This window comes from Delphinapterus leucas, chromosome 3 (assembly GCF_059928025.1).
Source record: "Delphinapterus leucas isolate spDelLeu-1000000601 "Yukka" chromosome 3, BTC_Dleu_Yukka2, whole genome shotgun sequence".
NCBI classification, from domain to species: Eukaryota; Metazoa; Chordata; class Mammalia; order Artiodactyla; family Monodontidae; genus Delphinapterus; species Delphinapterus leucas.
Window position 1 is genome coordinate 68,296,390 of NC_143131.1, and position 27,320 is coordinate 68,323,709.

The 27,320-nt window shown below is 35.0% G+C and overlaps 1 protein-coding gene across 3 annotated transcripts in view; it reads right to left on the reverse strand.

Annotated features, from left to right (window-relative positions):
• Positions 1-27,320, reverse strand: part of EDIL3 (EGF like and discoidin domains 3) — a 424,408-nt gene that overhangs the window by 103,517 nt on the left and 293,571 nt on the right. For all 3 annotated transcript variants that reach the window (XM_089909096.1, XM_089909098.1, XM_089909097.1), the window contains 3 exons: positions 21,784-21,939; positions 20,212-20,356; positions 15,671-15,855 (listed from right to left, as the gene is read on the reverse strand). In XM_089909096.1, the coding sequence (XP_089765222.1) occupies positions 15,671-15,855; positions 20,212-20,356; positions 21,784-21,939 (486 nt within the window). The remainder of the gene's footprint in view (positions 1-15,670; positions 15,856-20,211; positions 20,357-21,783; positions 21,940-27,320) is intronic.

Here is a 27,320-nt window from a genome sequence, read left to right on the forward strand (position 1 = left end):
TTGGTTACTATGGCCTGGTGGATAGAAGAAAAAAAAAAGTGTCAATTGATATGAACAATGAGCTCAAGAAAGAGCAAGGCATGTTGGGATTCTCTTCTCCACCAAACACTATTGGAGTGGCTCTCTGCATGTGGTAGGTTGGGAACAGTCAGTACCTATCCTGTCTCTCAATTTCACACTTGAGGGTGGAGTGGGCGCTCCAAGGAGTTGGTGGCCCCAAGGTGGCTGGGAGTTTTTAGTTTCTCCTTCAGCTCTCCATAAAGCCTCTCTAATAATCATTTTGTCATAAATTATGGTGTGCTTGCTCTACAAGGGCAGCTTAAAGAAATGTCTCCTACTTCTGTTTTTACCTTCTCTGTGACAGCTCCAACAAGATGCTTCCCTTTTACCAGGAAGTTCTGTGCTCTCCCCTGAAGAAAGCTGTGGTGAGTGAATACATGACTCTGTTGGCAGATCCTATTACAAATACCAGGTTAGACTGGCATTGCTCCCCAAAGGGAGTAACTTTCCAGAAGGAAAGATGGGCTGATAAAACAATGGATAATCTCACAAAGCGGGTGAGGGAGAGGAGTTTTATAGCATTTTCCAGATAGTTAAGTAGAACTATTGTGGAAAAATTCAGAAGTCTAGGCAACTTTTGAAATATATGAAATAATCCGATTGAAAGCTAGAGACACAAAGTAGCCTATGTTTCCTCCTTGCTTTGTTTTGTGATTAAATATAATATAGCCACAGGATTTGGGGTGAAAATTGGTTCCACTACTGCTAATCTCTAAATTTTCTGCCTTAATGCTAAAGGAGAGGCAGGGAAGAGAACTCACACAGGGCACTTAGCCTGTTCCAAGAACCCTGAATTATGTTTGTGTTTTTTTTAACATCTTTATTGAGGTATAATTGCTTTACATTGTTGTGTTAGTTGCTGGTGTATAACAAAGTGAATCAGCTATATGTATACATATATCTCCATATCCTCTCCCTCTTGTGCCTCCCTCCCACCCTCCCTATCCCACCCCTCTAGGTGGTCACAAAGCACCGAGCTGATCTCCCTGTGCTATGCTGCTTCCCACTAGCTATCTATTTTACATTTGGTAGTGTATATGCGTCCATGCCACTCTCTCACTTCGTCCCAGCTTACCCTTCCCCCTCCCTGTGTCCTCAAGTCCGTTCTCTACGTCTGCGTCTAGTATCTCATGGTCATTGTTAGCAATATCTATTATTGTGCTATACAAATCAAAGGACTAATTAACAAAAATCCATGATAATTTAAATTCCATAATTCCACTAGAGCTATATATATTTCATACCGAGAGAATTCAGTCTTCCAACAGCCCTGTGGAAAGGGCATTTACTAAATTTCTCAGATGAACAAACCGATGATGGAGGTTGGGAGGGATACCATCTCCAGTGTCATTCAGGAGATCAAGGGTCAGGTCCTAAGGACTGTGTGTGTCTTTTTATAACATGAACTCAACTGAGCCAAGAATCTTTGAGGATCCTAAACGCCACCTCGTGGTAATTTCTACAAACTGTAGACACAATATCCCAAATGTCATTGAGAGTCACTTAGGGGCATTCCTGGCAACTTCAACACATTCACATGATAGAAAATATTATACTGAGTCCCTTTATATTGAAAGAGACTGACTTCCAGCATAGATCTCCTTGCTCTATGTGTGGATCTCAAAGGGTTCATCTTACCCCCATAAATCCACTAGACACAGAAGAGTCAGAATAAAGAATAGCTTCTTTTTTTTTTCCAGAACAAAATAGGGATTAATAATTTTGAAGTGGAGGACAATTTAAGCATATTTGTCTGGGAGTTAACAAACTATTAGATTTCTAATATCTATTCATCTGGAATATAGGCACAGTATAAAATAATTATAGGTAAGCAATTTATTAAAACCATTATCTATTGACTAAATCATCACTATATCACCATGATAGCTTAGTTAAGTTAGAGATTCCAGGGGAAAGAAAGCAAACTAGACAGTGTGAAAATAGGGTTGCTGGATTTAGCAAAATAAAATATAGGATGCCCAGTTAAATTTTAATTTCAGATTAACAACGTGTGTGTGTGTGTGTGTGTGTAAGTATGTCCCTTGCAATATTTGTGTGTGTAAGTATGTCCCTTGCAATATTTAATATAAGGGACACCCTTATATTAAACAGTAATTCATTATTTATTCTTAACTAAAAATTCTAGATTTTTTATTTGGCAACCTTAAATTAAAGAAAGTGCTATATATAGTTTGACTGGTAACTGATTCGTTCTGATTAATAAAATAATAGTAACACATTTTTATAGTAATTCTTAAGCACTTTACTATGTTAATTCATTTTGTCCTTAACACAACCCTATAAGATACTACTGTTACTATTTAGAAAATGAGACTGAGACACTAATGTGTAGAATCACTCTTCCATAGTCCCACAACTGGTTAGTGGCAGAGAAAGGGTCTGAACCCAGACAGTTCTGCTATAGAGTTTACCATCCTAACATTACAAAATACCTTTTCTTATCAAATATACCAATTAATTTAAAATTAACTCTATAAACTGCACATACATCAACAAGCTTTGAAAACATTATTCAACAGATTTTCAATAAGCACCTACTTTAAACAAGGCCTCTTTATGAGACAAAGCAGTAAACTTAATACTCTTATCTTCACTGAACATATTTTACTCTCTTCAAATGTTACTTCAGAAATTGGTAGTATCTCACAGTAATTGTTAGGAATATCTGTTATTTCACTACACATATCAAAGGACCAATTAACAAAAATCTGTGATAATTCCATAACTCCATACTTCCATACACTAGACCTTAATTCTATCTATCTATCTATCTATCTATCTATCTATCTATCTATCTATCTATCTACCTACCTACCTACCTACCTACCTACCCACCCACCCACCCAGCTACTTTTCATAGCCAGAGGATACTAGAGATACAGAAACCAACACAGATCCTCTTTCTTGGATTTTAAATCTGGTTCTATGTGAGTATGCTCAATACAACCTATTTCCTATAGAATTAGGAGAAACTAAAGATTTGTTGTTGGATTCATTCGTTTAATAACAGTCAGATCAATATAAGGCTGAAATTTTTGAATTTTGCCTACTGGTACAATGACATTTCCTTAATTTGAAGTATCTGATACTCTTCTCCTAAGGTGCAGTTAGATACACACTCAAATAATTTTCAATTCAACATATCTAAGCAAGTCCCATTAAAATGGTAGCCTCTAAATGAATATGTTTATCAGTCAAGCCATAAATTACCAATTCCTTTCTCTCCAATTTCACACAGTGCAAGAATCCCTCAATATATATCCAAAAATGTACATTTCTATGCCCATTCTAGACCTAAAAACATCAGAGTCTTTGGGAACGGCATTTGGGCATCCACATTTTCAGCCAGCTCATGCCAGCTGATTCTGAAGCAGGAGGTCTCTAAACCACACTTTGAGAAAATGACTTTGACACCAACATGCAAAAAGATACAAGCAGCTGATGGTGTGCATTTTCCCAGTGAGGGCGTTAAGGCTGCTTTATTTTTAGAACTTCCCCTATTTCCCATTATGGAGCTTTGAGGCGGGTGTAGAGACATACATATATATACTTAGTGTTACATTCTAAGTACTCTTAGATCCATTACCTTGTATATACAGCTCCTTCCATATCACCAGGCATATACCTAACAGAACAGATGGGTCCTGTGGTACTCATGAAGGACCATCAAACCCTACAGCTTTGGGATTAAAATCCATAGTGCTTCGCATGAAAGAAACAAAAGCTGAGCCTCATATAGTTGGTAGCATGTTGGGAGAAGGGAAAAAGGTGACTCAGAGTTTAACTGGAATGACAGTTATTCAATTACCCTTGCTTTTATTTTATTCATTTACTTTCAGCCCTCTTAACCATATTTGCATTTGTCAGCTATGTTGCCTATAAAATGGTAATAATAATCATTATACAATGCCACAAATGATAATTAATACAATTTTGAATACAATCTACAAAATTTTATTTTAATTTTAAAACTATAGATATCATATAAATAGGTACTAATTAATAATTATTATAGGTAAATATCTCTTGATTTCTCTCATATCGGATAACCTTGGATAAAATGCTTTTTATCTGCTTTTAGCTTTCTCTATCAAAAGCCACTGAGCACGTAGAAGAGAAAATGTATGGGGCAACAGAAATCATATTCAAAGAGACTGCAGTCTCACTTCTTAAGTGAGGAAAACCTGCAAGGAACGTATCTGTAAAATAATGATGCGTTCACAGTTCTGAGCTTGCTTTGCTCAACAGATGGATGCTACAAAATGCCCACTGCATGTGTTTAGTGTCCTATTTTACTGTAAAACAGTAACTCTCCTAATATGAATTCTATATTAAAGTTTAATGCACGTCAGTTACAAAAGCTTCCATCATTTGAATGAAGAGAGAGACCTTTACACCATGAACACAGAGAAAGCAAAGCCAAAGGGTATGAACATTTTCAGGAGGGCCAACTTTACAGTTTATTTAAAGATAAGTTCCAATGAAAATCTGTCATTTTAAAATGAGAGGGAAACAGTTTTAAAGAAAATTATCAGATGCACTTTTCAACAAATGGGAGAAAATTTTTTTTACCACTTGAGTTGACAAACATTTGTGTGCTGTTGTGAACTTCTCTAGCTAATAAGCTCATTAGCTTATAGGAACTGTTTCTTAAGAGGCAAAACTGTTCACATATTACGTTCTGTGCTTAGAGTGGTCAATGTACAGGGCCCATTTTATTCATGACATGGGTTGACTATGCTTCAGGCACACCTGGGCTAACTTTAGCTTATGTGCAACATTCTTTCTGAAGAGGAAATGAAAATAATGCTTTGAAAGCACTTGGGCAATTTTAAATGCTTGGTTTGTACATATATGGACATAAAATTGATGAAATTGTGATATTGAGTAGGTCTACCACAAAAATAGAAGAATGAAGTGAATTGGAAAACCATATTTCCAAATACCCGTATTTTGCATATATTTTGCTGTATTGAAAAAAAAACATGAAAATCACAAACAAAATTCACACAAAAAAAAGGCTACTAAGGTTAGACTTCTTCCTACATGATGTCAGATGCAAACAGCCATGAAAAATGGCACTCAAAGGAAAAGAGAGAAACCGGAATTTTGAGTCAAGTTCTGATACTTACATGATTAAGTCATATAACCTCTATAAATTGTTTTTTCCTATTTTAGGACAGAACACTTTACATAAATAATTATGTCTCCAGATTATTATAAAGATACAGATTATTAGAAAAGCCTTTTGAAAACAACGAAGTACTATAGAAATGCAAATTAATTAATACAGAATATTCTAAAGTGGTTTCTGGAGATGTTAAGGTAGTTATTTTTATTTAATTAATTTATTTAAATATATAGTTTATTTTTTTTAAAGATTTTTTGATGTGGACCATTTTTAAAGTCTTTATTGAATTTGTTACAATACTGCTTCTGTTTTATGCTTTGGTTTTTTGGCTGTGAGGCATGTGGGATCTTAGCTCCCCAACCAGGGATCTAAGCTGCACCCCCAGCACTGGAAGGCAAAGTCTTAACCACTGGACCGCCAGGCAAGTCCCTTGGTAGTTATTTTTAAAAAGCACTCTGTGGCCAAATAAGTTTGAAAATCACCAAATAAAACAAATCTCTTTCCTATAGGACTCTTAAGCATCCTATGTTAATATTCATCTGAATCAGTAAGAACAGAGAAGAAGATATAGACTTTACTAAATACATTTCAGCATAGAATCTTTTTTTTTTTTTTTTTGTGGAGAACCTTATAGAAACTGTTTTTCAGGGTACATTTGGAAAAATGCTGATAAAAATGACCATTGGGGGAGAAAGGGAATCTAATTCGTTTTAAAGAACACACATCTTCAGGATGAAGGAGTGATATACATTACCCTAATTGCATCAGTTCATAATCAGACTGAGAAAGAGAGGACCTTTTAGAAACTCTGGGTCTGTAGTCAGGGGGACTGGATTCCGCTGGTAGAACTATGTGAAGAAAAGATGCATCTGGAAAAATAAAAATTTTGAATGCCAGGACCATGAGCTAAGACAGCGAAGACTGAGGTCAGCTATGGCCCTGTGAGAGCCAGGGCAGGGCTGAAACTCCACAAAGATGAAAATGAGCCGATGATAAATAGGCAATGAGCCTTCAGAGGGTAGGCTGGAGCCCTAATGCAAGACCAAAGAGGAGATAAACCAAAGAACAAGGACCCAGGAAAGCTCAGATGAGAAGAGGGCACAAGGAGAGGGCACAGTCAGATGTGCACCAGGTTTCACAGGGAGTAGTGGGCAGGCCAAATGCAGGGAGCAGCATTGGATATCTAGACAGACCTGGGCAAGGAGCTTAAGTCATGAGTTAAGAAGTCAAAACTCTGGTTGGCCTTGATATTGAACCCACAATCTGTCCTGGCCAAGGAAATTGATATCTATTTTCCTCTGAAATATATACTAATTCCAGAAAGTGATTAATTGGTAGGCAGCTATGTCCTTAGGCACATCATAAAGGATATGAGAGAATATTCTAACCAAAGGCTAATACAGAAATGGGCAAGGGTAGATGGACCTACAATTTCCAGTAGACATACTATGCCGAAGAAATACAATAGCAGCATAAAACGGAGACACAAGAAACTTAAAAGTCATTTCACTGAGCCATGTTTTCCTCACAGAAATGCTAATTTAATAGTGAAAGAGAAAATGAATGTAATATTTGCTATAAATAAATTTATTTTATGTCAACATTAGCTGGCAAATAAATACTTCACAAATGAAAGACACCTTACTCATAAATGTAAATGAAAACTGAACGACCTATTCATCATAGCACCACTGGCTTCGAAGAAAAAGTACAAAGATCTCTAGTATAAACCAAAGTAACCAGGCCAGGTGAGCTTAACTACAACCAAGAGTGTTGGGCAAAGAAGCGCTGTCTAAAATGTGGTGTGTGCACAAAGGACACACCATCGAGCTGTAGGAAGAAAGCTAGAATTTTCATCATATTTCCTATTTGTTTTATCTTAAACCAAAAAAATAGATATTATATTTTCTAAATATTTAACTTGTGTATGTTCAATGTTTAACACCTTAAGGGGTATACAATTTTTACAGTGTAGAAGCACAGATTTAGAGGGCAAGCTGGATCCAAAGAGGTACCAGAAGCTCTCCTTCAAGAAAGGTATGGCCAGAGATATGCTATGCACTGGACCCTGGAAGAGCTTCCTAATCCAACAAACATTCCCTGAAAAAAGGAATCCCCTCACTCACTAAATGGTTTACAAAATACTGTGGTAAAAATCACTGCGTGAGTTTCCTGGTGTATTGAGCTCCCCTTGTACTGCTGACTGGCTGTGCAATCTTTAGCAAATCTCTCAGACTCTCTGTAGCCTCCTAAAACAGAAATAACAGTCACTGAGAGGGCTGCTTTAAAGACAAAATGAGATCACTGATTAAAGTTGATTCCCATTTTATTTGAAAGCCTTCACAAATGCTCATCTTACTTGAAACAGTATTCCCAAGCTCTAAATTTTACTCATTGGCATATTTTCAGTTCATATTTTTAGAGGGAAATGATTACTATTCTTATAACTATATTTTGTTACTATAAAGATAGCTAATATGCCACAAATTAAAATTTATTTGCATACAAAGGAATCAGAAGTCATTCAGTTTTCATTATCATAAAAACACGAATGGGCCTGCTGTGCACATACAATTCTCTTAAATCCTGCTGTTCAGTTTTTCAGTGGTTTCAAATATGGCTTCTAAGTAGAAGCATCCAGCTTCCCACATTCCTGTTTATTGCTTTTGGAATGTTGAATCCATAACAATTAGGGCATCAGTAATCACACCTGCAGGTGGACACAATGCCGAATCTATCTTTCAATTCCTTGCACGTGGTATTGTATTTTGTTATAAGAGGGGTTGCAAAAATATTTATTTGAATTAAAAAATTATGAAGCCATTTAAAATAACCTCCGAACCACAAATCTTCCATCCAATTTTCATGTACCATCAGGGCTTGCCTTCCAAAACTGCACCCTGCACTCAATCTGATCTACTCCTTCCTCTGCCACCAGAACTATTGCTTTGTGTATTTTTCATGATGCGCTATATGTAAATGCTAATGTATTAATACTTCATAATGGCTTGATAGGTCTCATTGCCTCGTCTTAGGGAATTCTTTTCTTTCAACTGTTTAAAGAGAGATATAAAACAAAGAAATGACTCAAAATGAGAATGGGTGGAAAGGAAGGGGAAAATTTTGGGGTATTGAGTAGATATAATATGCAGAATATAAAAGTTAACTTTTTTCAAGGTTAATTTTAAGATTATACAGCTATACCATAACACTAATTAAATTATACGATGTTGTTAACTTCACCAGAAATTATCTGGTAGGTTTGGTAATTTTCTGACTACTTTGGATTTGGCCAATCATCATTTAGATACTAGAATCTTAGTGGTGTGAGAGTTTTTTAAAAGGGAAGGTTGCCTGAGAGGTTATCTTTTTTTGTAATAGCTACATTTTAGAAAAAGAGCAAAAACTGATCCCAGAGTATTGCTGTGATTTGTCAGCCTTCAAAACCAGATTTTTGGAGTTCGAACTATGCCCTCAGTACAGCTACACTGATGTTTATGGCACTTTTCTTTGCTCTCTAAGTATTTTCTGTATAAGTATCCTACTCAATTGTGTTTTGCTCATTAAAAGTTTTTTTCCTAATGGATCATGGAGATTTCCTTTGATATTATAAAATTATAAAAAAATTTAAAGATGAATTCATAATCCAAGCAAAGTATAGACATCCTTTGATTCATTTCATACACTCCAAAATATATTACCACTTATGAAAGATGGAAGATGTTTTACAATCCTGCATAAATTGTTTCATTATTTGATCTCTTGTAGATCTGCTTTATAACTGAAACCTTTGTGCAGGCTTACTGTTTACTAGATATGAAAGACTGAAATAGTGAATTGGAAATCAGAATATTCATTCATATTGCCAAATGTTTCCCAGTGGCTTAGAGGTCCCTTGATCCTCAAAAACCTTTCCTTTAACCCTTCTGTAAATAAATTGTCCAGAGAGCAAGGGAAGTTAATGGCTTTAAAGAAGTTATAAAATTTATGGCTAGAATACTCCCTTTTAAAAATCTGAAATGGACTAAATTAAACAAGGCTTATTTAATTTGAAAACCTAAATTCAATTGCCTCCTTACACATTTCCACAAAATTAGTACTGAAATGAAGCTGTGTAGGGTTAGCTGCAATTTTGACAAAGGTCAGCATTAAAATGTGCAGTCTAACAACTCTATTAATTCTACTAATTTGGTTGAAATACTATGCAGACTACCTTAAATTAGCAAATGTCCCATGAAATAGACCAAAAGGTCATTTCCTAAGTGACACTCTGACATTTTTCATCCTATTAGTCATTTATATTATGCTACCCTTTATGAAATCTGAAAAAAATTTTCATAGATTCAATTATGGAGGATGAATTATCCATTTTATATAGTCACCACCAATAAATAGGGCAGTAAGTACATACACAGCGTATTCACTATAAGAGAATTTATGATGTCTTATTTAAAACAAGTTTTTAATCAATCCAAGTTAATTTGTAGAGTGTTCTTTGTTTAGATGCATCTACTGTAGCACAATATTTCTTCACAATTTATAAGATTATCATCAGTAATGTCCCTACTCCTGATAGAATGTCACTAAACATCTCAACCTCATGCTGAATTTTAATCAGTTTGTATAATCTGAGCATAAATAAAAAGGAATTTATTCAATCTGTTGAAAAGGCCCTGAAAATGAACATTAAAAGCACACAGACATTCTAAGAAGAACATGATTTCATGATTGCCAAATGACATAATGTTCATTTTAAATTATTAATAATATTATTATTACTCTCAGGTAAAGAATCTGAAAAACAACTGATGCTGCCTAGGTAAAAATATTTAAAATTTTTGTTTGCCAATGCAAATTTATGTAATCTGTCAACATTGCTCACAGTATGCAACTGATCTAATGATATATTACTTTATATTTCATAGTTTTATTGGTAATTTCCTTTTGGAAGAAGCAAAAATATGTATGCATATCTTCATTCTTGGTCATAATTGGTGGTGTCAGATGATGCTCTCCTGAGTTTTCAGAAGCCACCAGAAACAGAAAGAAGGGAACTACTTGTTGCTGGGTACCCACTATGTGCTTCCTCGGTTCTGTCATTTGTTTTATTTAATCCACCTTAAAACCCAACAAAATTTCTGGGTTTTTGTTTAGAAACTAACCACAGGAGATAATAATAGTTTGCTTCTAAAAGATCTCTGTAAATTAAATGTCACTAATTTTATAACAGGGTTTAAAATCTAGTCCAACCATGTGTTAGGAATGTGCAACTCTGAGTTAGGAATGACTGCCTTATTACGTTTCAACTTAGGTGTAGGTAAGACTTTTTGAAAGGCAGGAACTACAATTTAACCTTTGTAGGCTTTTGGAAAACACATTGATAGAACTTCTTGCTCAAAGTTTAAGAGACGATCAAACATATCAAGTGATGGAACAACGGTTTTTCAGAGGTCTGAGAAATGCCTCTTGCTTACGAATGCCTGTGGACTTAACACATTTTTGCCATCTTCATATAGGAATAGCATAATGATTTCATGATTAACAGTAGCTCAAGGAAACTAATCAGTTAGGTAAGATCACTCCTAAAAAAACTCACAAGAACATTTCCTTAAGAAACTTCTGAGATTTTGACCTTAGAGAAGAGACTGGAAGAAACATTAGAGGAATAATAAGAATAAAATGTTAAAGTGATATTTGAATACATAAGAATTCCTTAAAAGAATGCATAAAGATTCCTTAAAATATATCACAATTGGGTAAAGGATTTTTTTTTTTTGGTTTCATTTTCAACAATTGTATTTCCAGATACTATATGATCGGGTTTTGGAAAAAACTATCAAACTGAAATAAAATTCTCATTATTAAAGAGTTACGTGTATAGTTGGCATATAAAAGAAATTTCTTAAAAAATAATTAGTAGGAGACCGATAAGGAAGAAAGAGGATTTAAATGGCAGCCATGCTATTTCTCAGAACTGATGCATTCTAGTTAAGATCACAGCCAAAATTTATAAGTTCAGAAGGCTTAAATAAGGATAAAAATTGATTCTATACCAAAAATTAAAAAGAAATCACCCTATAAATTACCTATGAAAATATTAATCTTATTTTCAACAAAGATACTAACAAGTGTAACAATGTACAGTTGAACAGATTCTACTCTCTTGAGGAGAAAACACTAAAAACTGTCAATTCTGGAGCATTTTCTTGCATGATGTCAAAAACGAAAAAATGCAAATAAATAAAGATGTCAATTCACCTTGCCTTGGAGATTCTGAATATGTTTTGACACAACAAAAAATAGACATATACTACGAACAACTGGTCCTTGAATTGACAGAAAATCTGTCACCAACAGAATGAATCAATTTCAGCATGCAAGTGACTTAAGAAGACATCTTAAAAAAAGTGATGGGGGGGCTTCCCTGGTGGCACAGTGGTTGAGAGTCCACCTGCCAATGCAGGGAACACAGGTTCGTGCCCCGGTCCGGGAGGATCCCACATGCCGCGGAGCGGCTGGGCCCGTGAGCCATGGCCGCTTAGCCTGCGCGTCCGGAGCCTGTGCTCCGCAACGGGAGACGCCACAACAGTGAGAGGCCCGTGTACCGCAAAAAGAAAAAAAAAAAAAAAAGTGATGGAGCCTTCCCTGGTGGCACAGTGGTTGAGAGTCCGCCTGCTGATGCAGGGGACACGGGTTCGAGCCCTGGTCTGGGGAGATCCCACATGCCGTGGAGCAACTAGGCCCGTGAGCCACAACTACTGAGCCTGCGCGTCTGGAGCCTGTGCTCCGCAACAAGAGAGGCCGTGATAGTGAGTGGCCCGTGCACCGCCATAAAGAGTGGCCCCCGCTCGCCACAACTAGAGAAAGCCCTCGCACAGAAATGAAGGCCCAACACAGCCAAAAATAAATAAATTAGAAAAAAAAAAAGTGATGGATGAAGGTTTGCATTGAACATTACACCCTGATTCATGTAAAAATACTTGGTTTTATTTTGATCTTTCTAAAGAAATTTGCCATTGGCAATACCGTAATGTGGGTATTTCTAGAGTCTACCAGCCTGTCTGAGTTACTTATGGGGTGTAAAATATTTTGTCTTATTCCACATGGCATTATGATTCACAAATAATATTAGCCACACCCAGCTAATCTGAGATATGACTGAAATGTTTTCAATTCTAAAAATATTATACAGCAACAAAGAACAAGTTTAACTTCACCATTCAAGTCTAACAAACGGAAAGGATATTTTCCCTGGTTTCTTCTAATTAAGAACTTGAAAAGTTCATAAAGCCTATCGATTATGAAAATTTAGTTCCTTTATTAAAAAGGCCAGACCTTTAATATGAAATTTTAGATTTCTTTTTCAAATATTACTTAAAATTTTGAGGATATTAGCAGTTGATCTCTTAAATTGGGGAGGAAATTATATGCATTTTAGGCCCAAATCACTAAATTGAATAGTACTTTGATCGATTCACTCATTCTTTCATTCAACGGTACTTATTGTGGGAATGTAAATTGGTACAGCCACTATGGAAAACAGTATGGAGGTACCCTAAAAAACTAAACTTACAGTTACCATATGATCCTGCAATCCTACTCCTGGGCATATATCTGGAGAAAACTATAATTCGAAAAGATACATGCACCACAATGTTCACTGCAGCACTATTTACAATAGCCAAGATATGGAAACAACCTAAATGTCTATCGTCAGATGAATGGATAAACAAGATGTGGTACATACATACAATGGAAAATAGCCATAAAGCATGAAGTAATGCTATTTGCAGCAACATGTATGGACATAGAGGTTATCATATTAAGTGAAGTAAGCCAGACACAGAAAGACAAATATCATATGATGTCGTTTATATATGGAATCTAGAACAAAGACAAAGATACAAATGAACTTATTTACAAAACAGAAATAGACCCACAGACATAGAAAACAAACCTGTGGTTACCAAAGAGGAAAGGGATGGGGGAGGGATAAATTAGGAGGTTGGAATTAATATATACACGCTACTATATATAAAATAGATAACCAACAAGGACCTACTATATAGCACAGGGAACTATACTCATTACTTTATAATAACCTATAAGGGAAAATAATCTGAAAAAGAATATATATATATATGTTCACTGTGCTGTAGACATGAACCTAGCACAATATTGTAAATCAACTATACTTCAGTAAAACAAAAACAGTACTTATTGAATGCCTACCACATGTCAGGTATTGTGACAGGTATTTAGTTAGGTACTGGACAACAGACTGAGAAAGTAGAAAAAGGCAAATGTGGTTCCATCCCTCCTGGAGCAAATAATGTAGCATGAAGACACAACTTCCAATAGAGTGTGATAATGTGACAGTGAGAGAATTACAGGGGACACAGTAGTATCCAGAAGAGAACTTAAGCCAGATTTAGTGTGGGATGGAGCTGGCAGCAAATCCTTCCCAGAGGAAAGTGCATCTAAACTATAGTTGAAGGATTTAACCAACAGAAGGTTGGGGATGCTCTGGGCAGAGGTGCTCTCTCCATTCTTTTCCTCTAGGAAGAGCACATTTATAACGGAAGGGGAAGAGAGAGGTAATGTATGGTTTGAGAAACTGAAGCAAATTTAGAAGTGTGGTAAGAGGTGAATTGAGGCCAAATCACGCCAAGATTTTGAGGCTATCTTAAGGAAGCTGCACTTGATTCTGAGGCTGATGGGGAACAACTGAAGGGTTTAAATAAAGGAGTAAAAGAATCACATCTACATTTTAGGGAAAAAAAAAAAATCACACAGGTTACAATTTGGGAAACAGGTTTTTAGAGAGTCAGACCAGAAACCAGAAGGCTGGTTAGGAGGCTTCTGCAAAAACCAAGGTGAAAGAGGGTGGCAGACCAGATGCTGGAAGTGGCAGTGGGGATGGTGAGAAGAAAAAGAATTTTAGAGAAGTTGAATCCTTTTTTCAGTAGTTGAAATAAATAGTACTCACTAAATTGGCTAATGTGAGTGTGTGGAGTTGGTGAAAATGAGGTTGTCAGGAAGATAACAGGCAGAGGAAGGGTGGCCTGGAGGACAGTGGGAAGCAGCGGCTAGAAGGATGAAGAAAAACAAAGTGTGGTGTCCTGCAAACCAAATAAAAGGAATGGTTTATGAAACAGGTAATGTCTTAGGAGCAAGAATAGTGTGTTGCTCACTCATGTGCCATCGCTATTTATCATGGTATGTGACGCTTCAGAGGTATATCACAAACATTTGTCAAATGAATGATTTAATTTAGTAGTACTGCTACATATAGGCAAGGACATGAGGCTGGGTTCTGGGATGAGAAATATGTCCTGTATTACATATATACATATATATATATATATATATATATATATATATATATATATATATGTATAAAGCCTACCTTCAAAAAGTTCACAGGACAGTAAAAGGAGAAAGACATAATTAACCATTATGTATGGTAATGAAAGAACTAAATAAAGCTCCAGATCAATAAAGATCCAGGTAGAATGTCAGGGGACAGTAAAGAAAAAAAGTGAATATTTCTGTAAGAATAGGGAAAACTAGGGTCAAGAAAGAAGAGACTATTGGAAATTTCAGGTGACTTGGTAAGAACAGTTTTACATGTGGCAAATCTGGTTTGATGAGGGGTGACATTTGCTATTGTAATTGTTTTCATGATTTCCAGAAATACAATGAATTACCACAGTTTTGAAACTCATACATGCAGCATAAAAATCAATAAGAGGAGAACACATCTTTCAAATAAAATGACCTCATTATAGAATTAAGCTGTCTTACTTTTCTTTGCTACAGAAGACATTAACAAATTTGTTCATACTTAAAAGTCATACTTAAAAGTACTCCACAAATAAGTGCGCTTCAGGAAGGTTGTTTTAAGAAGCACTGACTATAATCTTACCTCATTTGCAAATGATAAACAGACTGCAATGTCTATGCTTTCCTTCTTCAAGCAAGCTTTCTTATGAGAATGTAATCAAATTGCTCCATTGCTTAGCAACCACAGATAAAAAGCTAATAAGTCATGAGTCATGATTCTATGGGAAGAATCTGCTGGTCAGTGGCATGATTTCAAGGCGGTTTGGATTCCTGCTGTGATGCTTTCAAACCAATATTGACACAAAGCATTAGAATAGATGAGAGTTAAAATGCAAATCCTCTCATAATCAATCAAATTGACCTATATGTAGTGTGATTTGGTCCACCCTGCTGCATCAGTCTGACAGTAGCATCTATAAATCAACATCAGAGTAAAAATAGAACATGAAAACAGATTCATAAGGAATTTTTGTTTTACCCATTTAGTTAAGCCACAGAGGAAGGCGCATTTAAACCAGTATGAAGATAATGACTCTGATATTTATCTAACCAGCAGGAAATCTTCTAAGGAAGAGGAAAAGTGGATAGTGAGACATTTTTAGAAAATATTACCTGTAACCATTGTGACTGGTCATTGTGGCCGGAGGTCCAGGCATTCACTTTGCCCTGCTTGTCCAGCCGAGCTTTCCTTGGTTCCCAAGTGAACATGTCCATATTGAGAGTTCTGAAGATGCTGGAAGCAGTGATCTGATAGTCCTGTATGTGTCCTGATTTCATCCCCAGAGGCTCAGAACAGCCTGGAAGAAAATGAGAAGGGCTCTATGAGAAAAATAATTTATCATGCTGGGAAGTTTTCTGCATTCATGTTGGAGAGGCAAGAGAAGATTAAGCATAATGCTATTCATTCCCCCAAAGAGAGAGCATCTAAATTCAAAAAAAGGCTATAATCAGAAATAAATCGGGAACAAAATCGAAAAACAAGATAACCAATTCAAGCTATTTTGTCTGAATATATTTTGGAAAAATTGAAAACAAGACAGACAATTCAAACTACTTTTCTGTGACAGATGATTTTGCAAAATGAAAGCAATGCTGGAATGCTCTCTCCTGTCTTATTACTGATAACCTCATGACGGTTTCCCAGTTTTCAACAGTTTCATTTTGTCTTTAAAAATGGAACATTTTCTCAGAAAGGATATTTGGTTTTCTTTTATTTGTTTTCATAATACTGAAAATGAAAATTCCCTCAGTACAAAGTCATTTTCACAAACTGCTCCAATAGTATATCCTAAACTGGACAGCATTTGTTTTCCAAGAAACCTGTTAATCATTATCACTGATTCTTATAATACCAACATGGCTTCTTCTGGAAGACAGGAAACTAATATTTATTCAGCATATACCATATACCTCACATTGTGCTAGTGTAGAATTTAAACTAACAGATAACAGAAAAAAAAATAAGCTAATTCTAGCAAAACCATTACTGGACAAGACTTTTCATACATTTTTATGTTTTAATCATACTCCATAACCTCTAGTATTGGATATTTTTTGAAGATTTTCAAATCTGCCACATATATTTTCAGGTTTGACATGATACAAAATTTGGGTTTGTCTGTCCTTGAAAAATCTTGTATGTATGTATGTACCTATATACATTATTTCCCAATGTTGAATTCCAATTGTGACAAAATTACATTCACAAAGCTTGTAATGGAAAGTATGATTCTATTATCATATTAGCAAGAGGCTGAGTCTTCCATATGTAAAATTTTACCTTTTGGCCAAGGAACACACAGGTAAGTTTGATCATCAAGAAAGCCAAGATAAAATAGGAGACTTCTCTGATCAATGTCATCTCCTCATACTCTGCTAATGCCCTACATACTAGCTGTGTGGCCTTGTACTCGTTATTTAACCGCTTTGTGCCTCAGTCTTCTCATCTATAAAATGGTGATAATAATCAAAATTATACTAAAAAAGTCTTCTAAGAAATTAGTTGATAAAGTATTTAGAAACAGTGTTGGCATATAGCTAGCATTCAGTAAACGTTAGCTATTTTTATTATCTCCATAAATCTTATTCCAACAGATGACAGTATTAAGTCCCCAAATCAGCATACCAGTGAGTATTAAAGAATATCCTATGATTGGCTGCAATTTCTGAAACTAGACCATTTTCAGTCCAGGCTCTAAGAGAGGTGGTTTAGAATTTTTCACTGATAAATATAATTCTTAATTACAATTCCTTGCTTTCTGTCCTAGTCCATCTAGATCAAGTCTTCCTTCTTGAGGCTCCTCCATATTTGCCTTCACCTCCACCTTCTAGGAAATTCCTATCCTATGCAAACATGACAGAGACTGACATAGAGGGCTAGCCAATTGGATGTCTTAGCTCAAGTTTTGTTGAGCTGCAGGCATAGGAGACCTATACCCCAAGTTCCATGATATAAGTAGTTCTAAATCCTCAATACAAATTCTGAAAAAGAAAAATTTCATGACAAAAATCTCAAAGATTTTAGAAAGTTCTAAAGTCTTAATAGCATGCTCTTTATCTTCAAGCAGTTCTAAGGTAACGTGCATTGTCTGTATTATGGATTTCTGAGTTTTTCTTCTGTTATCACCACCAGTCCCCCACCTTGACACTGGAATCTTCGTACAATTGCTTGGCTTGCAGAAGAGACACAAAGGAAAGAGACACAAAGTTGCTTTTCTCCTTTTTGAGATGTAACATAGTTTGTGAAGTATTGGATAGAAAAGGCATACCTTTACTTTGACCATTTCTGCTTAGTTATAGAATTCATTTCATTACCCACTCTGCTGTCTAGTACTCAGCCCAGGGAAGTGCTGAATAATTTGTTCAAAGAATGAATGAATGACTATTCTTCTACTAATTACGGTCATGATCCATTTCATTCTAAACATCTTAAATCATATTTCTTTTGAGAATTTAGGGGAATTTTCTTTGTAAGTATCTGGAAAAAGATTAACTGCTATCTTCTAGGCAGGCTGAGAGCTCTTATAACAGTTTATTGAATACAATAAGGCAGCCTTGGGCTTTACAGCGTTGTACTGGATTGTGGGAAATAGTTTGGTACATTCTACTAATGTTTATTTCCAAGTGTTATAGCTAACCTCTCTGTCAATTTGCCTCACACCACCAATTTCCCTTCCCATCCATATGATTTTATATGTATAAATTAACTCTTTTACCAACATGGAGAGCACCTGAACAAAATGAGGTATCAACAACAAAACTGATTATTTCTAAAGTGAGGTGGTGCCCTAGCTTTAAATTTTTATTAATTTTTTTGGCCACACCACAGGGCATGTGGGATCTTAGTTCCCCGACCAGGGATCAAACCCGTGCCCCCTGCATCGGGAGCGCAGAGTCTTAACCACTGGACTGCCAGGGAAGTCCCACTGTTTTTTAAATTTTTATTTATTTATTTTTTCATAAGCATTCATTAAGAGATATTATTCTCTGCATATACTTTCAAAATCATTTTGTGGGGTTGGGAGATGAGGTGTGGCTTCTTTTTGAAAACATAAAAATCCGTAAAGGGTCAGGTGTAACCTCTTGTCAAACTTGAAAGTAAAATATATTCATATCTTAGGGGTGTAACTGTGCCATGTCTGAGAGACTGGCCCTCATGAATCAAAGGACTGAAAAATTGGGGAAGGCGATGTTGTAGCAACTAAAAAGCATGGGACTTAACAGCAAGCTTCATCATGCTGTGGCTTCCCTTGATTGCTTTATGATGAATGACTTACGGATGACACTGGCCTGTGGTGATATAGTGACATGCAATATAAACACCGTGCAGCAATAATTCTGCTGAGATTTACTGGTAGTCAATAAGCCAGTTCAAATTACCAAAATAAGGAAAACATCCCCATTACAATAATTAATGGTACTAAAACTGTATGTTGATTGCTTCATAAAAGACACCCATATATAATATGAAAATATGATTCTTAAAATATCAATAGATTCACTCATCTGCCCAAATGTCTCTAACTCCTTTGAATGTAATGGGTTCATTTAAAGTTTGGTTGTTTTTTAATAGTAACTTCTGTTTCCCTGAAAATCATTCCCTTTCTTAACATCACAAATAAACCCAAGAAGGGAAATAAAGTGTGCGTTTTAACCTATATGCAACATTTTGAAATGAATAAAAAGCTCTCAGTTGTCTCTTTTCAGGGATGTGTCCTATTTTTAACTAAACGGCACTTCTGTAAGTATGACAAAAGTCTCTCGTACTTGGAGGTTACACTAAAAAGTGGGGCACACATGAATTTTTAGTTTTCTTAAAAACACAGTGGTTTGAACAAAATCTCAGGCCAAAGTGGCAAAGATAGTTTGTAAATGTTGATGATAGAAATATAAGAACCACCACCAAAAATATAGCACAGTGAAATGCCTAGACAGATTTTCTGTTTAGTTCAGAATCTAGCTAGATTGAAAGTGAATGACTGTGAGATCCACTCATAAAGTCTTCATCTTTATATCTAGTCCTGATGCTCCTGGAAGACAAGGATTATTTAAATCTGAGTCCCTTGATAGATTATCTTTGTGTTTGAAAACCACTGTTCGTACAATAAGGAGGTTGTTAGAGAAGAATGATCTAAGAATGAATTTATAGTAGCAATCTTGGTTGTAAAGTATTGTCTCTTGGAAGCAATGATAAATTTACATGTTTCATAAAACCTAAAAAAAAAAAGACAAAACTTTGTACAAAGATAAAGCTTACTTTTCTATGCCATATAGCCTAAATGTAACTGCAATTTATGAAGTCAGGCAGATTCCAGTTTTTACTGAAATTTTGTCATAAAACATAAATCATAGTTACTATTAAAATCAAGAAGGCACATTTATATTTGACAAAAGTTTCCAATGAAAATTTGTTGTACTTTCTTTGACCACTCAAAGAAATACATTGCCCCTTCTACATTAATTCTATTCTGTAGCGTGTTTTAGAACTTGTTTATCCTCCTCTCTCTCTTTCTCATTGAACCAAGCCCTAGACATTTTGTAGCAGAAATGAACATCTACGAGTGCTGAAAAATTGCAAGTTCGTAACACATTACATACAAATATACTTTTTTTTCCTTTAAAGAGAGTACAGAAATACATAATATGAGACTCACCTGACAGTTCACATCCAAGAAGCTCCATTCTCAAAGTGCAGTGTCTTCGACAAACTTGGGGATAGAGTCTCACATACTGAGCTTTTATGGGGGGTGTGAAAGAGTTAGCATAGGGTGTGTTGTTATCAACATTTCCACGGAACACCTATGAAAAGAGATAACATAGAGTTTAAAATTATTAATTGCAACAGCTTTTTTTAAAAAACTATTTTCATATATTGACCCTATATCCTACATACACAACGTAATCTCTCAAAGATTGGATTAAATAATCTAGGGGTCTGGAGCATTTAGAAAGCACCTTGCCATGAGAAGTGAATATAAGTATAATTTTCTGTAAATTCAATATTTAATACCTTTCTACAACCTTAGTATTTTATTTTTCTTCTATTGATATAAATAAAATATAATGCTTTTTTCCCTAAAAAATGACAACAGGCCTATAGACAGAATCCTCATTAAAGCTGTAAACCACTGTGACCTATGGCTTAATCTATACCCTACTATGATGGTCGTTTCAATTTAAGGCCAGTCCTTCAGACTACCTTAATCTTTCAACTTAATCTGGGACAGGGGTCTGTCTGCTCATTTTGCTACTTAGTAATTATAGTTTTTTTGTTTCATTTTGTTTTTAGGAACCAGTCTTCACTATTGCTTCCTGATCACTCAGTTTCTCTAATACTGTGATCAGATTTATGACATTTTAGGGTCTGATTCCTCAAGATTACTTCCTTATCAGTCTGTCCCAGATAAGAGACTCCTAATTCTTCATATATATCTCCAGTGAAAAGCTAATTTCTCTCTAAAAATTAAGTGCTAAAATGTGTTATTTTTAATTCCTTTAAATCTCACTCTCATTTTACCCTCTACATAACCTGGTAATCAGAAAACCTATTTAAATTCATTTAAGAAGGTAACTTAAAAAATCGTTCATAAAATATATGAGAGTCTAGTCTAATGACTCAGTTTTAAATGGAATGAGCTGCAGTGCTGATTTTTTTTAATTAAAAATTGGGAGTAAAACTAATTAAAAAATTAGAAATATCATATGAAAAGGCAAAGGAGACACAGAATATTATATCCATTTCTTCTAAAATATTTTATTCTGCTAAATAACAAAATTTTCTTCCAATATGAACTATATAAAGATATTTATGTTTTCTATAACTTTGTGTTTTTCTTTAAAAATTATATTTTTTCTTTAAAAATAATAGTTTTGATCTGTATTTATTTGATTAAGGAGAGTGTTAATCTGTCAAAACAATAAAATGAAATATTGAAAGCTGACTGTTGTTAAAATAAAACTTAATTTCATACACAGGACTATGCTAACCTTGTGATAAAGTGTTTATAGGACCACCAGTTAAAATCTGAGAAAGATTTAAAAGGTAGCTACTGTACATTGATAATTTGGGATAACACCGTACCCTCTCCACACCACTGGTCCGATTAGAAGAATCAAATTTATTTTCAACAGCATAAGACTTCTGTTGAATATTCAGTAATCATTTGGTAATCCACGATCATTTATGGGAGTTTACTTTCAAATTAATAATGTCATGTAAGTCTTACCATATCCTCATTGGTGCCTTTCACTGTGTACATTGCCCAAGTCTTTCCATCATTACTATAGGCAATTTTGTAGGATTTTGTATACTCTGGGCTTCCAATCCTCTTGGCTCCTTGAGTAATCACACCAGTAACTCTCATTTTTCTTTGTAAATTTATCTGAGGAGACAAGGCATAATCAACTATAATTTCATTGCTTTCAGGATAATGATGCTGACATCAAATTTGAAAATGGAACATTTTTATTTATTAGTAAAGATTTTAAATAATACAAAACAAGCATATATCAAGCTTAGCTTCAAAATGTCTTTCTCTGATGGTATACTTTTTTTTTTAAGTAAAGCAATATGTAGGAACAAGATTTGAAAAGGGCAATGTGTCCCCAAAATATAAGTACTGAAAGCATTTGGTTGATTATGATATGTAAGTATGAGTTAGCAAAGTAAAAAATGAGAATGTTGTCTTCTCAAAATAACCTCAATGACATTACTATGAAACTAATGTCAATATAACTGTTAATGTGTCTCAACTGCTTTAGCCTTCAAGAAATTTCCATTAAAATAAAACATGCAAACCTCTTTGAGAAGTTTGAGTATTAGAATAAGAAAAGATAAAGACAACAATGATGGCAAAAAACAAGTACAAAAGTATCTTCAGTTTCTCAATCTTTATACTGTAGTCTCTGCTATGGGTTGTGTAAGTACACACTGGTCATGGAGGGTTTTTCACCAAATACTTCTCATTTCATTATATGGAGATGTTCTAACTGATATTTTCTCTCCATTCCAAATCACCCTACAATAGTTTGCTGCAGCATAATTGTCACCTAATAAATTTTTCAACATTTTTCTCATATTTAAATAGAAATCTCCTTTTGACACAACATAATCATTCATTAAATGCTACCATGTAAGAAAAATACTTTCTCCATATATGGGCAAACATTAAAAATTGTTCTATTCACTTTAAAATGCCTTTATGATGTCTATAAAATCTTAAGCTCAGTAGAAAGGTACTGTTTCAATGTTCTTGACAAATCACTATAAAGCTCTCCTCTCCACCAATTACAAATCAGAATAATTTAAATCTGTTATACTATAATATTGTTAATAATTCAGAGACCATTTCCTGAGAAAACCAGAAAATCTTCAGATTCATGTAAGTGATAAGGATTTTCCACTCTCTGACGGGACTATAAGAGTTAACATTTGAAATGGCGGAGGATGTGCATGAAGAAACCAGCGCCTCTAGAATTTTTGTTTTTATATGATTAAAAACAGGTCATACATTTAAAAAGTCAAAAATTGGAACTATGAAAGCAATCATTAAAGAGTTCCCACCCCAGACAAACACTGTGACTCATTAAAAGACCTACAATGTTTTATTTCCCTGGATTTATAGATTTTAAATGTGTTAATGTGTTAAGGGCAATCCTGAATCCTGCATGTAGCCAGTGCCCTTTCAAGCTTCTGAAAGGTTGCTAACATGGCATGGTCCACCTTCCTCTCTATTCTGAGTTTCCCTAAGTCTCATCTTCCCTCTCTGATGGTTCTTCTCCAACTAGTGCTCATAAAACGAGTCTCTGTCTTACTCATGTATAAAGAAAATCTGGAATTTGGATGAGTTAAAGAACTGGGGTGAATGGTCCCCAGCCTCTGACTGGTGAGCATATGCCCATGTTTCACTCTTGTAAAGCAAACCTATAAACAACATTTTTGTTTTTAAATTCTGGGCCTGTGGTTCCTTTTTTCTGCAACAGTGCGAAGTGAGTTGACTCATATATCTGATTTTGCTTTTCTCATTTTAATACTTAAACATCAAAATTACTGACATGAATACATTTGATGTCTCATTCTTGTTTGGAGGTACAAATAAAAGAATACTCCCCATGAAGGTAAATTTTACTTATTACTCTTTTATCTCAACTAGTTCTCTAAGGGTGATTTTGTAATTTTAACTGTGAGATTTGGTAAAGGTAACCTCTGAAAGAGGCTTTATCTCTATGTTAGGTAAATGAGCACATTGCTATGAAAGAGCCATATTCTTCCACTATCGTAGGTATAGCATTCTTTTTTCAAATGGAGACTCTTCATAGTCTAAATCTTTCTAATATATATAACATAAACAGTGGACACTATAAATCATGTTTCCTCCCATTTTGGAAGCCAAATTCCACACTTGATACTGCTGAACATTCCTTTTTCATTATCTTTTATCTTGTAGATGGCCAAATTATCTCTGCTAGAATTTTAGCTGATGAGCTGTAGACTAATTTTCTGAAGCTTAAATTATGTAACAATCAAAAAATGAAAATCTGAGTACATGTTTCTCTCTAAGTCATATCAGAAATGATGTTTTAAAAGATTCCTGTTTGCTCTAATATTTACAAGCTCTGAATATATATCTCAAGGAGCTGGAATTCCAGAGAGTAAATAGCACCCAACTTGGGTGGAATCTACTTTTAGTAGGTATTTGTAATTAAATATCAGTACTGTTTTCATCAAATAAAAAATAACAACCAAAAAGTGATTCATAGAATACTGGTTCAGGGATTATTAGCAATTATTAGGTTTTAGGCTTTTGAGTTCTCCTGTATCTAGCATTATTGGAGTGTGGAATCTGAAATCTACCAGTGAACTTCTCATATTAGTTATGTTAAAATCCATTGGTTTATCTTGCACTTTGAATGGGTCTTTTACCCATGCATGGTTTTGTAAAATCACGCATTGGTCATTTGGAAAATATAGACTCACGGAACTATGTGGACTCTCTAAAAGATTACACATTTTATTATATAATATCAAAAAGTGACATTCATTAATATCACCACCAATTTCATTAAAAAATCTTAAAACACTGGAAGCTCTCAAGCTCACACTGGCAGTTACATTTTTTCCAAAATTCTAATTTTCCCTTGAAATTTCAAGTTATATCTAGCAACAAATACTGTCAGTTGTTTTCCTTAATGTGGCAGGACTACTTTGTTCATTTTCAAGAAAATATCTGCCAAATATCCAGGTATGAATAGTCATGGTTTGTCAGTTGTTCTCTGAAGTAAACATCATGTTCAAATAAGGAGGGGGTAGTTCAGCTTGCGAATCACACAATCTCCCAAGTGCTTTTCCTCGAGATCATCTTCATAGCTCAGTACTCAGCAGAAGTGCTTTATGTGTGTTTCCCATGTCATCACGCAGAATATTAAAGACATGGCCAACATCGGCATTTAATAAAATTAATGATCGTTACTGTTTCATCAAGGACATTCTTAAATGAGCTGGAGTTTTCTTTTTTTTTTGGCCTCCAGCGTCTGCATAATGGGGGTGAATACAAAGACTACTAGTACAGTTTGATGCTACTGTCTTGATTTGTGCTAAGGCTCCAGCAATTTTACTCACCATTGTTCTGTGGCAACAGTACAAATGTAAACACAGTGAAGGTGGCAAAGAAAATCTTATAATTATTATGGAAATAGTGTTGACCTGTGAACTTCCTGGATGGGACTTTGGGGGGTCCCTGCCTTCACAAGACATATGGGTACTTCAAGTTCAGCTGAGAACTACTGATGTGAAATATACAAGGGGTTATTACAAACACACACACACACACACACACACACACACACACACTCCAAAGAGATGAAAAAAACAACAGAAAACGGAGCAAAGCATATTAAAGGGCAATTCAGAGAAAAGGAAATTCCGACAGTTAAATTTTCACTATTAATTAAATAAATGCAAATTAAATAAAAAGAGCAATTTATAGTGAACAACGTATAGCCAGAATGATGAGATAATATCAAGTATTGCTGAAGTATTCCTCTGGTGATGGCGGGAGTTGTTATTAAAATTAACCTATTCCTGGGTATTCCTCCCTCGACCCCGCAAATTTCTGCATAGCTGCTCAATTAGAAATGCACACACATATTTATTGTAGAATTTTTTATGTTAGCAAAGAAGAACAGCTTAAGTGACTATCCCTAGAGGAACAGAGATTTAAAATATAAAATATATGTGTGCACATGCATGTGTCTGTGTGTGCTTTTGCACACATACACAAAAGCATACTTTCTGAGAGTCAGAAGTGATGAACTGGATTCATACATAGCCATCTAAAAACATAAGAATGTGGAAAAAACCAGAATGAAATATACACAACACCATTTATGTAAATTGAAAAACAAATACATATACAACATAACATCATGCACTTTCCCATAATTCATGTGTCTAAATCAACTCAGGAAAGGTGAAATGAAAGATTACACATCGACTCTTCTAAGCTGAGTTTCTATAAGAGAAGAGGAATGAGACAGAAGGTGGGGAATGAGTAACAGTGCCAGGAAATAAGGAGGTTCATCCTCAAATCAGTGCTGGCAAAAGATATTCAAAGTGGGGGAAGGGATCATTGGTTCCTCTCATTTCCTCCTCTGTTCTCAAGGAAAAGGACTTAAGTATGGCCATCTGATGTAAGAGTACCATTACATACAATTAATTACCATTAATTTAATAAGATCAATCAATTTAATAAGATCAATCAATCAATAAGAGAAATAAATGCCTGATTCATAACTTATTATTAGGAAAATCATATTAAAATCAAACACTTAGTGGTTGTTTACTTCATGATTATTGGGGCACACAATCAGTAGTCTGTGAGTTGCTACGGAAAAAATGCAGGAACATTATTACCAAAAGTTTCTAGTTAAAAATTACAGGGAATTAGACTCCCCTGTAATTTACATTATCTTATTAACATAAAGTAGTTTTATCGATTGCATCTTTAACATCTTCTGTGGAGACCTGGGGGGTGGGAAGCATCATGAACGTGTCTAAGGAGGAAGACCTCTGGGGTGTGTCAGGATGAAAGGAGTAACTCAGACCAACAGTGCATAAGTTCATGGTTTTGATATGACTGGCCTAGTTATAACAGAATTTCCCTTAAACAACCTCCGTATCACCAACGACCTGATTCACTAACACTTCATCCCCACTGTTAAACACATGCACTGCTCTGCACATCCTGGCACTTTGGCTGGTCTCTGCCAGGCCTATTCTCCTTGTTGCCAGCTGAAACGCACACTAACCGTGAGTCAGTTGTGTTAGATCCTCAACCTGTTTTTTTTCAAGTTGTGCTTGTTATTTTAATTATGTAATTTGATTAAACATAATTGCTAAATGTGACTGGGAAAGGAGAGGGTTTTTTTGCCTATGAAAACATGAAATAGCTTTGAAAAACCTCGAAAAGGCAAATTACTGAAAACAATTGATATTATTGGGGAAGTAATTAATACCTAGGGTTCTATGCTTGAATAACTTTGCCAGTATGTTTAAGCAACAAATAAAATAAAAACTGAAATCAATAATGCTTCATGGGTGTGATTCATCTAAGAAACATGAAAAAGAATTTAAATGCTTTTTTCTTTTAATCAGTTTTTATTAACTAATCTAATACTTAGTTCTGAAGCTCCAGATAAGAGGGCTCCTAAATTGCCCTCCACTGTTCTGAATGCTGGTCAGCCTTTGACATGTGTTCAATTAACC